At 56.4% G+C, this 14,883-nt stretch overlaps 3 protein-coding genes across 3 annotated transcripts; all 3 read right to left on the reverse strand.

The window, feature by feature from the left end:
• Positions 1-6,989: 6,989 nt before the first annotated feature.
• LINJ_35_5050 (conserved hypothetical protein) lies at positions 6,990-7,769 on the reverse strand (the record flags this gene model as incomplete). The annotated part of the gene is made up of 1 exon (XM_001469300.1): positions 6,990-7,769. One exon carries the CDS (start codon positions 7,767-7,769, stop codon positions 6,990-6,992), a length of 780 nt encoding a protein of 259 aa, XP_001469337.1.
• A 1,785-nt stretch (positions 7,770-9,554) lies between these two features.
• Positions 9,555-10,718, reverse strand: LINJ_35_5060 (diacylglycerol kinase-like protein; the record flags this gene model as incomplete). The annotated part of the gene is made up of 1 exon (XM_001469299.1): positions 9,555-10,718. One exon carries the CDS (start codon positions 10,716-10,718, stop codon positions 9,555-9,557), a length of 1,164 nt encoding a protein of 387 aa, XP_001469336.1.
• Positions 10,719-11,448: 730 nt separating this feature from the next.
• On the reverse strand, positions 11,449-12,666 carry AAT27.2 (putative amino acid permease; the record flags this gene model as incomplete). The annotated part of the gene is made up of 1 exon (XM_001469298.1): positions 11,449-12,666. One exon carries the CDS (start codon positions 12,664-12,666, stop codon positions 11,449-11,451), a length of 1,218 nt encoding a protein of 405 aa, XP_001469335.1.
• Positions 12,667-14,883: the final 2,217 nt, after the last annotated feature.

A 14,883-nucleotide genomic window follows, 5' to 3' on the forward strand; every position in this document is an offset into this window, starting at 1 on the left:
ACACCAAGCGCCTTTGTTTAAAAGCGAAGGCAACCATTGCCGCGCCGGCACAACTGCACAAAGGCAGGCAAGAACAGCGGTGTCTTCGCTTGGGGTTTTGTTTTCCCAGAAGAGCCATGGTGTGCTTGCATATATGTATGTGTGTGTGTGTGTGCCTCTTGGAGGAGGTTGGAAGGAAACAGTGCTTCGCTGTGACGCCTGGCGTGCCCCCACCCCTTTTTTTTTTCCTTTTGTGCCTTCTGTTATTTTTTTCTTTCGCTTGGCTCTTTTTATTCTCCACTGTCTTGGGTGCTTCCTTCCCTTCTGCCGCCTTTGATGCAACACGACCTGTAAGCGTACAAGAAGAGCAGTAGTGTCTGATGCGATAAACAAACTAGGAAAAAATGCACGCACATGCACGCTCCTCTCTCTTCATGCCATAGTTCGTCATTCGCTGGTTGTGTTTTTGCTTTGCTCTTCGTTGGCGATTGTAGCGCTGCCCTCGCCATTCCCACCCACTGCGCATTTCTCATCCTTCCGACTGTCTTGCCGGGGCGCTCCTTGGACGCGCGTACGTGGACAAGTCGCTGAGTCGCGGAAGTGACATGTGACGCCCCCCCCCTGCACCCGGCATATACGAAACACTCTTGACTGAAATGATAGGCATATAGCCAAAAAGGGAAAAGAGAAGCGCGAAAGTTGAGGGTGTCGTTCGTCAGCTGCTGCTTGGCGCACAAGTGAATTTATTCTTGATGCAACATCCGACGATCTGCCTATGTTTTCCCTCTTCTTACTCTTCTGCACTCCCTGTACCTGGGTCTGTCGTGCACGGAAAAATACGCTGCAGGGGGAAGGGAGCGCGCAGGAGAGAGGGAGATCAGGTCGATACTGTGAAGTGGATACGACGATAAGACAGCTACACGGTTACGCGAAAAGCATCAATGCGCCCCCTTTTCCTTGAGCAGCAGCAAGCTCTGCCGTGTGCCGAGGCTGTCCCTATGCTGATGCACCTCGTGTGCATGTGTGCGATTTTTTCCTCTTTTCCTTTGATGTGTGTTTCTTCACCTTTCTTTCTGTGGGTCTATTTATGCACGTGTGTGCGGTTGTTTCCGTGTTCTCCTTACGAGCCCTCCTCACGCCCCTCTTCCTGTCGCTGACGGCGTTCGCCACTTCTTTAGCTGGATCATGTGTGGCGTATAGGCACGAAAACACAAACATACACACACACACACACGCAAACACTCACGAAGTCCCCCGCCGCGTCGAGGCCAATCAGAGGGAGAGGAAGTTATGCGTTTCCTTCTTGCACTATCGCTCTCGATCACTGGCTACGGTGAAGCTTCTCTCTCTGTGTACTCACGACCCCCTCTCACTCATCCGTCGCTGCTGATGCGCGAGTGGTCTGACTTCCTTTTCTTTTCCTTTGGTCTACATCGTTGCAATAAGAGTCTTCTCTTGTGTAGGCGTTTTTTATTTAGGGCGGTCTAACTGCTCAACGACAACAAAGGCCTCAGTGCCAAGGATGGTGTCGCTATGTTTTCTTTTTTATCCGCGCCCCCACCCCCACTCCTTCAATCTCCCCGTCTACACTTGTGCAAGCCGTCCGGCGCACATGGCAAACGCGGAGAAATAGTTTCAAGTTTGTTTTTACACACATGTAATGATGCTATGGATTCACTTGTTTGCCGTAGTCCCCGCTTTTTTTTGGCCTCTATCTTTCACTCATCGACTCTTATTTCCGCCTGCGGCCGTGCTCTTTCTTTGTTTCTCTTTGGTGTCCTGCTTGCTTGGTTAGTCTCACTGTCTTCCTCTCGCCCCTCCCTCTTTCCTTTCTCGGTGTTGATTTGCCTTTTACACTTCGCCTGTCCATGTCTCTGCTGGTTGTTGTTTGTTGGTCTCGTGTTTGCCTCTTGTCGCTCTGGACGCTTGTCTACTTTTCTTTATAGTTATTTTTTCATTCGTTTTCACAAATAACAATGCTTCGCCTCCCCCGCCCCCTACCCCTCATCTCGAACGTGTTCCCGCTCTTTTTCGTGTGCGTGCGTGCGTGTTTTGCTCGTCTCTTCACCCCCCCCACCAACACTCTTCGCGTGCCAGAGCCAAGAAAAAGTAATTTTTTTTTCTTGCGTGTTTGCCCCTCAGCCTCCCTCCACTTCCCCCGTCCCCCTCTTACCGCATCCTCGGCGCGGTAGCTCGACTTTGCCGCTCGTTCTCTTTTCAAAAGCAACAGAGAAAGAATGAGCACGGGAAAGCGCACCACCCCAGAGACAGGCGCAAGTCAGAACGCAGAATAAGCGAAACGCATCAATCAAGGAAAAAATAAACCACAAAGAAAACAGCAACAACAACAAAGCAACGCAACCGCATCTGTGCCACTTCTGCGGGATGTTTCTCTTCCTCCTCCCCCCCCCACTCTCTCTCTATGTATCTTGTTCTCGTCGTGCACTCATGCCCGTTCACTGTTTGAATGGGATACCAAATCATGCACCAAGCACATGTACGCAAGTCAACGAAAGTGAAGAATACAAGTGGAACAGTGAACTGCATTGGCTGAGTTGCATCTGTAGCGCTAGTCTGTACTAGCGCGCCAGCTTGCACTTCTCTTTCCTCCTCCGCACACGCACACACACAAGGTGGACAGCACTGTGCCTACGCTCTCTCTTTTTCTCCCCCCTCTCATTCTCACTTCAGGCTTTACGGCTGCTTTTCACCTCTGGTGAGGCGACCTCTTAAAATGTCTGTGTTCACCTTGCTGTTTCTGTGTTCGTTTTCGACGCCGACGGTGTCTGCGTTCGAATCTTGACGTGCATGCTTCACTTCTGGTGAACACACACACACACACACTTCTCTCCCTTTTGTTCTTTGAACTCTCGCGTTTTTACGTATGTGTTCATGTGTGCACGCTCGACTTCATCGGGTGCTTTCATGCACGCCTGCCTTTACGTGTACATCGGTTCTCTCATTTTACCCTCTCTCTGTTGTTGACCTACTCGCCGATTTTTCCCCCTTCGTCTGATTTTTCTGTGCTTGTACACGCGTGCGCGTGTGTGTGATGCCAACTGTATCGCTGCGTTTTTTTTTTCATTTTCATATGCGTGTGTTGAGGAAACTGCTCGTCTCGTTCTCCCGACAACGTGATGAAGGAGAGGTCTGCTCATGAACGACAGGGCCTCACTTTGCGTTTTCGCCTTGATTGCCTTCTTTTCGTTTTTAGCGTTCAACCATTTTCCTGTTACGACTGCTATTATTATCACTACTATGATTTTACTGCTATATTATGTTTTTTTTTTGTTTAGTGTGCCCCATCCCCCCCCCCTCTCCCACCACCACCTCTCCTCTCCTCTCGTTATTTCGTGACGTTCACTGTCTTCAAGACACTATCCTTTCTTTCACAGTTTCGCTTTCGTTTCTGCGCCTTTCTCTCTCGCTCTGTGTGCCTGCAGCACGTCACTTCCTTTTCTAATCTCTTTTCGCGTGTCGCTTCGTTTTTATCCAGGTTTGATCGCCTCACGACTGTGTATTCTTGGATGCTTCTCATTTTCAGGCCTTCTTAAATTTTTTCTTCGCCTTTCTTCTCCACCCCTTCTCTGCTGCTTTATGTGCGCATGCGCGTGAGCGTTTCTCTCTTTTCTGTTGTATCTTGCTCTCGTCGCTCTCTCTGTGTTGTAGTTTTTCTCTCTTTACTTGGCTGCCCGCTTTTCGCTTGAGATATCTCTCTGATGACACTACATGCGGCCTCCCTCCACTCGCCGAACAAGGATCTACCTTCTCCCTGTCTATTCTTTTTCTTCTTGTCCTTCCTCTAGCGTTGATTCCGTTGCTTCGCTCGTTGGCTCTCGTTCAGTGAGTGCATACTTTGGCCTCTTTATCTCTCTCTTCGTCCGACTTTTTCCCACACAGTTTCTCGCTTGCGCACCATTTTCGTTTTCCTTTTGCCTTGGCGGTTTTTTTTCCAGCTCACATCCTCCTCTCGGCTCGTCTTCTGTGCTCAACACGGAAGTTTGCGGGGCGCTGCGGCGACGCTGTTGTCTGGCCGATCGACCACGGGACGTGCGCGGATGGGCGAGTAAAGGTCTCCGTACCCACCTCACCAGCTTTCCAACCGTCTGACGCTTTCTTTTTTTTTCTCGTTCGCTCTCTTCCCCGTCCCTCTCCTTCCACCTGACGGGCCTCCCGTCTCATTGACGTCTCTTTGTGGTCCCCCTTCACGGTGTTTTCCTTTTCTTCCTTGTCCGCCCACTGGAGCCTTTGCATGACGCAGATCTCGTTTTTTTTTTTGTTTTGCTTCAAAAGGGTGCCGTTCTCTGTTGTCTGCAGGACCGACAGGCAAGTAGCCCTGACGCTTATCCCCACCCTGTCGGCGCACCCTGCAAGACGGCAAGCACCGCACGTACTAAGCAGCACTTACAGCAAAAGAAGAACGACAAAGAGGGCGCGACTACGGAGCCGGGGCACAGCGAGAAAGAGGCGAAAAAAGGCAGAGACGCCGATGCGGAGGGAGACGGAGAAGGCGAAAAAGAAGTACGCCAGCTGTCACACGCACCAACGTCCCTCTCCCCGTCTTCCCATGCTCGCACGCACACGCACAGGAATACACACAGGGCATCTCCTTTTTATTTCAGAGAGCGAGAAAAACGGAGAGGCGTTACGGGTGCTGTTTGAACTGGTCTGTCTTGGGGTTTTCACTTCGGCATGAGTCACTACTGCCGCTGCTGCTTTTTTTTTATTCTCCCTTTCAGCGCATTTTTCACCTTTCTCTAAGACGACTTGTTCGACTCTTTTCGTGGGCTTTTCCGTTTTCTTTTTTTCTCCCTATTCCTTGCCTCATCCTCCATCACTGCATTTCTTCTCCTGCTTTCTCTCTGTCGCTTGCTGGTCTATTCCCTGATGTGTAGTGAGCCCGAACGTGTGTGCACGTGCCGGTGAGCACTCTTCGAATGAAGTACCGCTCTGTGCGTGTACCTCTCATCGCTGAACGCTTTTCGTTCGTTTTCTGCTTTGATTTTTTTTGTAAATTCACCTTTGCTTGTTACTTCGTCCACACCTCCATCCCCACTACTCCACTAGAGACCTCCCTAGGCTTGCTCCCGCACGAAGTACCCCCGCACCAGTCGGGTACCGAGATTGGCGCAGCGCTTGTGGGCTCTGCTTTCGTGCGTTCGACTTGGAACCTCACGGCAGTGAAGAAGCGCAGCGTAGCGCCGTAACTTACTCGCTGGATCATGGATTTCTGAGACGGCGGTCCTGTCTGCGTTCGCCTCCGCGAGAAGAGACCAGAGATATCCCGCTTTACACGCCGAGTCCCACAGGAGTGTGCTCGAGGCCCTCTTCTCTCCACCGCTGTAGTGGACTTGCTGGGTATGGGGCTCCGCAAGACCGGCGAACTGCACTACGCCTTCTGTGCTGATGAGCTCACACTCCTCACGCCCTCCTCTGGCGAGAATGTCATACAGGTCACGCTGCGATTCGCACTCTGGAGGGCGGAGCACAGGCCGCTGAAGCGCTTCATGGTGTTCAGTGCCCAGCCCAAAGCAAAATGCACACCCCTCTCTGCGCGGCCAAGCTCACTGTCCATTTCCGGGAGGGACACGGCTCGTTGCACGCGCGTGCCCGGAGGAGGATCGCTGCCCCTTCCGCCTTCCCGGCGTAGACCTCCAACCCATGCGCGACACTGGCCGACACGTTGCAGGAGCCATCAAAGTAGCCAGGGCTCGGCTTGCCAGGCGTAGGGCGGTGTGCTCGCGCGAGCGGGGTCCGTCAGAGGGTCTGCTCTGCCCTTTCGGCGTGGCGCTGCTCGCACCGCGGCTGCTTTGCGGTGCCGCCGCGCGGCGGGACGGTGCCAGCGCCAACGGCAGGGGGGCCGTTGACACCACCTTCGTGCCCAAAGCGGCCGCGGCCACCGTGGATAGGCGAATGGCGCGCAGACGGCCGGGACCCGTCTCAGCCCGGCGCCGGCCGCGCGGCGCACATGCGAGGTAGGGGCGGCGTAGGACAGGAGGGGCCCGTTGGCCGCACGTCCATGCCGCCGCGGTTGGGGGGGGGGCGGCCGAGACGCCCCCGCGCGGGCCGCGGGGCGTGGGGGGGGGGGGGGCTTCGGGCTTTCCTGAACGCGAGGGGAGTGGGGCGGAGGTGAAGGAAGCCAGGATGTGAACCGTACGACCCACCCCCGCGCACCAACCTATCCTGGCTTAGCGGGCGAATGCCCGGTTTAGCGTGGGGGAGCGCACCGATCCGGTACCCCTCCGCCGGCGCCCTCGGTGGCACGACTCGAGCGAGCAGGTGGGCTCGAGTGTCTCCGCCTCTTTTTGTTGCCGTCGCCCAAGAGGGATTCCCCCGTCCTCGCGGGCAATCATCAAGGCGGTGGATGAGTGGGGGTGGGGTGGGAGGAGGCAAAGGCCTACAATGACCCGTTTTGAGATCTCAAATGAGCAGGGAATCACAACGGGGCGAAGAGAAGATCAGTGCGTGGCGAAGCATGCCATTGAAGTGGCAGAGTGCACGCTGACTCGCTCCGCGTCAGCATATCATTTTTTGAGCACCCGTTCCATCTTCCATTCTTGTCGCAGGCTCTCAGCGGCAATAAAACCACGACACACGCCAGCACCACCGACGAGGCTGCCAGCGCGCAGGCGAGATGAACAAGAAAGGTTCTTTCCGAGAATCGGGAGAAGGAGGGCGAGTGGTGTTTGCTGGTTTCGATGGAGATGCAGCGTACCTGCGTGCTATGAAGCGATGCGGAATCTTTTGCGCAGCGCACTAACTTTTTTTCACCGTAAGCAGAGCAGACGAGAGGGGGAGAGGTCGCTGAGAAAAGCACGGCAGGCCGAAGGTGCAGGTTTGTGCAGGGAATGGCGTGGAAGCTTAAAAGGGAGGTGCACGCTGCAGTCCACGGTTTCGGGCGTACTTCCTCAGGGCCGCGCGCACGCGGCGAAAGAGAAGTATGACAGGTGTGAGGTGCCGCATCCTTTCAGTTCACACAGTTTTTGAATGGCGCGGAGCAAGTGCAGCGATTAGAGCGCAGACTCTGACGAAACGGAGACTTCACCGCCGACAGCAATATCTGTGATGGCAGTGAGCACCCAGTAGACGGACGCATCGTTTTTAGCCAACAGAGCTTGCCGTGCGCCGGTGATGTCGCCGCGCAGGTAAGTCTCTTTGAGAGCCTTGGCGGTGGTAGCCGTGAGCGCTGAGTTCGCGGCATTGCGGCTTTGCACAGCAACGTCGACTACTGGCGCAACTGCAAGCGCTGCCGTTAGCGGAGCCGACGACGAGTCTGCCTCCGTTGCAGGTTTGCAAAAGCAGCTCTCCCAGACGTACTGCAAGGCGGCCAGGAAGACTGGAGCAGGGGCGGTTACGTATTTCTGCGCAAACCGTTCCCAGATGCGTGAACTAGCCGCATCTTCCTGAGAAGTGGAGCCGCCGTCCTTGAAGCGATGAATCTGACCGGAGAACCAGTCCTCCGCCTTTGTGAAGCACCGCAGCGATAGATAGTACGCTAGGTAAACGTGGTCGAGCTGCGCCGTATCACGTTTTAACAGCTCTAGCATTTCCGCTGGTGGCGGCACGAGACCGTCCACGTCTGCGTCGAGAGCACCCTGGCACGTGAGCAGCGCAGCATCCGGCGCGAGGAGCAACGGCGTGCCTGCCGGTACGTTCTCCTTCACTAGCAGCGCTGTGATCGAGTTGCCGCTGCCGACAAGCGCGATCCTCTTCGACACCCCGATCCCGAACGGTGACAGGAGCGAGCGAGCTGCAACAGCAGGCGGTAGACGACACCGCCCGCTTCGCATCGCTCGCGAAAAGCCACCCCTCTGCCGCTTGTGTTTGTTCTGCTACGTTGAAGCAAGAGATGCGTCGAGGTTGTCGGAGAGGAGGAAAAATGAGGATGGTGGAGTAGAGGTGGCCGCATGGGCTTCAAGACGCGGTGTGCCAGCAATCCATGAACGGGGCGCTGCGTGATCAGCTGGGTGTGACCGACGTGGAGGAGAAAACGATGGAGGAGGGACACGTCCTGTGTAACCGGTATCGGTTTTAATCCTATTCTTCTCTCTTCAAGCGCATGCGGAGCAGCCGCAGCGCCGGCGATAACGAGGGAGGGGGGTTCCCCTCCACGCTCGGAACACCGTTGTTGGAAAAGAGAAGGATGGGCTAGTTGGCAGCACTGTACTTGGAAGCAGTAAACATAGACAGGCATCGGCACAGCCTGCGCACGTTCATTGGCTCCAGTACTCAGCGTCCTGCGGAAAATGAAGAGGATCGCACACAAAACAACATGGGGAGAGACAGCTGTCCTGCGAAACAGATTGCTCTTGTTTAAAGTACCCGTATACCACCAAGTATACGTCTATACGCATAAAACCACAGTTCATCAACCGCTGTAGCACTGCAGCTACATCCTGGTCGTCTAGGACGAACCCTCGTGCTGTGGAACTGCGCCAGTGCGCTGTGCTGTCGGCCCCAGACGGGGGTTGGTGGACTGTCTTCCTTGATTCAACGCCGGCAGCGTCCAGGGTCGAGCCCGAGGGCGAACGGGGTGCCGTCCGTCATGCGGGTAACAGGGAGTGGTCCAGGTGCGTCCCGGATGAGGTCAACGAGAAAGTTGTTCCAGCCTCAGGTCAGGGCCCTCGCTGAGACCCTCGGCACACCCCGCCTGTGTGCCGTGCTTCGCCCTCTGAGCAGCTTCAAGCCGTTACATTCCACAAAGTGGAGTGGAGACGATTCGCATGGGAGCCCGAAGGACTCGATAGTGCCATTCGGGGTGCTCTCGTCACGCATTCGCCACCTGCGCTTCATTAGCTCACCCCGGCCGGATGCAGAAGATGCCGCACATTTCCTACCACATGCACTTCGGGGCTGATTTGCATGGATCTCTTTGCGCCTTTCCCGCCCATCACTCTCGCTGTGCTAACCTCTCTCGACGCTTTGCGTGGATGTGGCGCACCGTGCCAGCTATGCTGGACAGCGCCCGCGTACATGATGCACATGCCCCGTGTCATGGGGCCTTTCTCAGGGCAACGTTGGTGTCTGGGAGCCCCGCTGTCTGCGTCTTCCCTTTCCGTCCATGCCACGGGGTGCGTGGCACGTTTGCAATGCTTTGCGCGCACGCACTGCGACAGTTCAGAGGCTGCCATGGGCCCCAGCCGCAGCAGGGGCATTCGTCCTCTCCTGAACCCGCACCCCTTTGAAAGGCGTGCGGGTTTCAAGCGGAAGGGGCCCGCGGAGAGACGTGCCTGCGCACAAAGAGTTCATAGCTTGCCGTCCTGTGGGGGAGCAGGGGGCAGTCGTGGACATGCGAAGAGGGAAGCCCGTGCCGCACGCGTGCTGTGTGGGTAATCAGGTCACTGCGTGCAGGACCATGGCGTGAAATGCGGTGTGCTGTGAGCTCCGAGTGGTCAGCGAATCTCGAGTAGCACACTGGGCTCAATACCGGGTCGGACGTTCCCATCGCACAAACAGACCGTGAGGGGTGGGGGGGGTGGGGGCACCACAATGCTAGCGGAGCAATAGCCAGCATGCAATCTGCACTCTATGCTGCCACTGCCAGTCACCCGCCCGCTTACAGGAATCTACAGGTACTACGAAACGGGGGAGCGGTACAAAATGCCGACGATGGCTAGTACCGCCGCGGCAAGCGCGAGCAGGAGGACAAAGACATTGGTCTCCTGCCGTGGCGGCACGGTTAGGCACTCTGAAGTGGAGAAGTGGAGAATGCGGAACGTCGATTTGCCCTTGCTGTCCGCCACGTTCAGCACCTCCTCGCCATCAAACTGGCAGGAGTGACAATCGGTTTCGATACAGGCAGTGGTGCCCTGTCCGAGCTTCTTCCCATAGCACCAGCCGAGGCGCACAAGCGCCAGATGCCATATGCCATAGAAGCAGACAATCTCCACGCGGCCATCCCACACAGACGGCTTTGCGTAGTGGTCAACGGCATCGCCGTTCCAGGCGACAGCACCGCCGGCGTACGTCAGCATGTTACACACCGCGACAGATTTGGCACTCGCCGGCACCGGCACGCGGCGCCCGTCAACTTCAAGCAGAATGGAGGAGCCGATCTTCTTTTCGGTAAAGAGAGCCATGACGGCAAAGGCAGCGTACCACAGCTTGACCACTGGCCTAGTTGTGAAGAGATTGGGGTGACGACCGCGAAAGCGGTTGAGTCGGTTTGCCACCGCTGCATCAAAACCGATGGAGAAGTAATTGTTGAATACGTGGGTGTGCACCAAACCACTGGGGTGCCGTGCCGTCGTGGTAGTCACGTGAAGAGACCATCTATCAACGTTGGTGACGGTGGCCGTCTCGTAGTCGCGCATCAGGCGCTGGAAGCGTTTCTCGCCCAGCACGATCCAGCGTGCAAAACCACTGCCGAAGCCGAGCGTAAAGCTGAAATCGTTGCCGGTGCCGAGCGGGAAAGGCGCAATCACGCCACGGTTGGGTGAGAGCAAGTTTTGATCGTGCAGTCGCTTGATTACATCCATCGCGAAGGAGATGGTACCGTCACCGCCGGCAACAATGACGTACTTGGGCGCCTGCTTGCGTAGGAAGAGCTCGAGCTGAGAGCGGTGACGCTCCGCAGTTCCGCCTTCGAAGAGGACCCACACCCGATCGGCGCCAAGTGTATCGCTCAGCTTGTGGAGCACGTACTCTGAGGAGCGGCGTCCCCCGCTGCGCAGATTCACGAGTGCAAAAAACGTCCGCGCGCCGCCTCTTGTGCGGGGGCTGTGCGACAAAGAGGTCATGACCTGCGAGAGGGGTGCACTGGGGACAAGTAGCGGGTAGGCAGAAGAGGTGACAAGTGGCACTTGCACGTTGTTGCCAAATACGGGAGCGGACGGCGCGCCGCTGGCGCTCTCCGTTGTTCCCGAAGTGGTCAGCGAATGTTTGGGGGAACGAAGGGAGAGTGCTTACCCTGTGCAATCATTAATGGCGGCAATGGGCTCGCCGCATTCGGACATTTCTGTGCCCTTGCGCTGTCTGCATTGGCCTCCAAAGCAGCCTGGGCGGGGAGGGCGATGAAAGAGGAGGAATCGAGGACATCGTCGTTCCTTCTCGGCTCATCGTTGCCGATGTGCGGCAAAACGGCTTCCGTGATGGACAGTGTTTTTTTTTCGTTAGACGTTAGTGAGGAATGAGCACAGTGGTGGTATTACCGTGGAGTGATGAGGATATGCAGAAAGAGGGGAAGGACGTTGCGGTGCACAAACGGGGGTAAGAAACAACAACAGAAAGAAAGGATAAGGGTGCCACAACAACACACGAATACCCACACATGATTGTCAGTTGGCTGGGGGAACAACTCAAAAAAAAAAATGCCGCACACAGCCCGCGATTCGTGTGGCGACAAAACAAAGAAAAGGGAGAATACGACGCATGGACGCTTCGCGACTCATGAACACCCCTCCTCCCTCGACGCACACACACACACACACACGGAAAGAAAAACAACAGTGGAGGAGAAGCTGCGACCTGTTACATCCCAACAAGGACGAAGAAGCCCATCATGGCACCGGAAAACCCAAAGAAGTACATGGCCCACACGGCGAGGCGCTCGTACCCGGCGTACGGTGCCAGCCCGAGAATGTGAAGGCGCTGCCGGAAGAGGGCCGGATAGGTGAAACACAGCGTGCTGCTACAGAAAGCGCCCATGAGTGCTACAATGTACAGAAATCCCGGCGCCAGCAGTGCGAGACACAAGCAAAAAAACGATAGTAAAACACTCACAAGGAGGTTGCTGTGATGGGGGATCTCTAGAGACTCGTGGGTGTGGCTGAAGCCGTACCACATTTGGAAGATGGCATCGCGGCACGGAATGAGAATCAAGACGTAGGCGACATTGACGGTGATGGAGTAGAAGGTTTCACCGATGGCAAAGAGGCGATCACGCATTGGGTCATAGTTGGTCAAGATGTTGCCGTGCACGTGCGGGGTGTTGGCCATGTACCCGAAAAATCCGACTACGCCGTAGACCAGACTTGTGACAAGCACGCTAACAGTAGCCACTTTTGCCATGCTGCCCCGCGAAGGGTAGGCTAGCTCCGTCCATACTTGGAATACGAGAGATTGACAGTCGAAGGCGAACATCACTACGGGAAGCGCCAGGAGTGACCGGCGAGAGACGCAGAAATACTTGATGTCCTCCTCGGAATTCCTCGCAGCCGGGGCCGAGCTCAGCGGTACAAAGTAGCGGTAGACGATGATGCCGGAGATGAAGAAGGTCGCGGCGATGGCTAGGAATGAGGTCACGTACAGGTGCGACACTTTCGGCAAGCACGATAAAGGCAGCATCACCAACGACCATGATGCAATCATTATGTGCGACGACGACGAGAGCCACGGCACGTACAAGCGGATCACCGGCAGCATCGGGGTGAATATCTCGCCAATGACGACAATGTACCCAACAGCGGTGCCGATGTTGTACACAATCAGCATCCAGCGAATAATTTCTTTGAAGGCTCGCCCCAGCAGCTTGTCAGAGATCTCCTCGTAGCTATTCGCGCCCAGTTTGTTAATGCACAGGATTAGAAAGTCGATGGAGACGACAGTGAAGACGCCGACGACGAGCAGGGCGAGTGCCACCAGCGCGACCCCATCCGACTCGAATGTGGCTGGTATTGCCAGCACACCGGCGCCAATAGTGGTGACCGATATGCTGAGCGCCGCTGCTAGAAGTGAAGCGTGAGACATGACGCGTGTATGTTTCGCTTCGAAGACTATATCAGCGCGTGTTGACACGATAGCGTGAGCGGCGTCCTTGCGCGAGATATCGAAGCACAGTTTACTTTTCGCCTTTCCTTCAGCACCAGGAAGCTTCCTTGGTGTTGTTTGAGGTGGAGATGGAGGGCGGCAGTTGAAATGCCGGAACGCCAGCGGTCATGGCCAATGGAGATGAAAACGCGTTGCAACAGATGTGCCCGTGATAGAAAAAGAATGAGGAGATGGTGAGGCACAACACCGAAAACGAGCTACTGGAGTGAGAGCTCGGCCAGCACACGGGCAAGGCAGCCACAGCAAGGACTCAGCGAGCATACTCTCGCGTGCGGAGTTGTCGCCTTTGTAATATTGTGAGTACCCATAGCAAGTCCAAGCAGCGAAGGCCCACTCAACACCAACAACAAAACCAACAATTTCTTTAGATGACACGAACATTAGCTGCCGGGGCCCTCTCGTCTCAACGGGACTTTTATCGCACTACATTCCCATCACGTGAGAGTTCACGACTACGATAACGGAGAACAGAACAAGAGGACGAAGGGAAAACGTAACCCCTCACCCAGCGACGTTTTCCGAGACGCCATTCCACCACCACCAAACACACGCGCCAGCCACCATGCACCGACCCCCGCGGCACCACCGCCAAACCCTGGCCGCCCAGGGTGAACCCCCCCCCCACCACGGCGGCATGGACGTGCGGCCAACGGGCCCTTCCTGTCCTACGCCGCCCCTACCTCGCATGTGCGCCGCGCGGCCGGCGCCGGGCTGAGACGGGTCCCGGCCGTCTGCGCGCCATTCGCCTACCCACGGTGGCCGCGGCCGCTTTGGGCACGAAGGTGGTGTCAACGGCCCCCCTGCCGTTGGCGCTGGCACCGTCCCGCCGCGCGGCGGCACCGCAAAGCAGCCGCGGTGCGAGCAGCGCCACGCCGAAAGGGCAGAGCAGACCCTCTGACGGACCCCGCTCGCGCGAGCACACCGCCCTACGCCTGGCAAGCCGAGCCCTGGCTACTTTGATGGCTCCTGCAACGTGTCGGCCAGTGTCGCGCATGGGTTGGAGGTCTACGCCGGGAAGGCGGAAGGGGCAGCGATCCTCCTCCGGGGCACGCGCGTGCAACGAGCCGTGTCCCTCCCGGAAATGGACAGTGAGCTTGGCCGCGTCGTGAACAGTTCGCACTGTGGTGGCGGCGGCCCAGTCGTAGATGGACTCGTGGAGCACCAGCGCAACGCCCCCGACTGTCCGTTTGTGGTGTGCTGCATCGAGGTGTCCGTATCGCTTGCGCAGATCAAGTATTTGTTGTCGCGCCCATCCAGCAGAGTACCTCAAGTATGGTTTAGTCGTTCTGTTTGTTACCGCACTGGGTTGTACGATTCGGGAGCCGTTCTAGGAGCGTGAGGACCGGATGCAACATCGCTGGGTATCTGAACGAGAACTTCCCGTGTTACCAGGACGGTCGTAGGTACGTAGTCGGGCCTGAGGGGTGCATCCGTCTAGGAGGGTCATCTCAGCAAAGCCACACCGTCACTCCTGCAACCTCGTCCTGGAGAACAGAGGAGGGCCTATTGCCTATACGTGCATCCTCGTGCATGAGCAGGGAGAGGCCGCGGTCGTGCTTCTTTTCCCTCGCTACATGGGAATGCTGAAACGCCGAGAAATGGCGTGCCGCACAGGCCTGTTGGGGTGTGTATGGAGTGCATCTCCAGCAGAATGCAGACTTGTATCGGGGGTGCACCAGGAAACGGGGCTAAGGACCCGCGCCAGCGTAGCCCAGCACAATCTACCTGCATTGCATAGAGGGCGCAGTAGGTGGGAAATCACGCTCGACACCACTACAACGCACCAAAAGCTAACAAAGAGCAGGTGGATGCGCACGCTTGTTGGATTGCCGAGACGATCTGTGGTGAGCTGTGGTACACCTGTGATTATGGCTGCGTGCCTCTTTAGGCACAGCGCCAGCCCACGCCTGTCTGCTGGCACAAAAAGTCCAGAACCGTACTCAACGGCAGCCTGCAGGCTCTTGGCTTCCCCAGAAAGAGAGGGCAGGAGACCCTGAAGTGCCACGGTGACGTGCCTACAATCCTTGGAGGCTTCAGGTATTAGTAGTACCCTATAGCAAAGGGACAAGCTGTTTCCATGCTGGCTCGCTTCCGAACAGCGGGTGCAAGCCTTCGCATCGCGCTTATAGGACTAGC

The sequence above is a fragment of the Leishmania infantum genome, chromosome 35 (genome assembly GCF_000002875.2).
Source record: "Leishmania infantum JPCM5 genome chromosome 35".
NCBI lineage: Eukaryota > Euglenozoa > Kinetoplastea > Trypanosomatida > Trypanosomatidae > Leishmania > Leishmania infantum.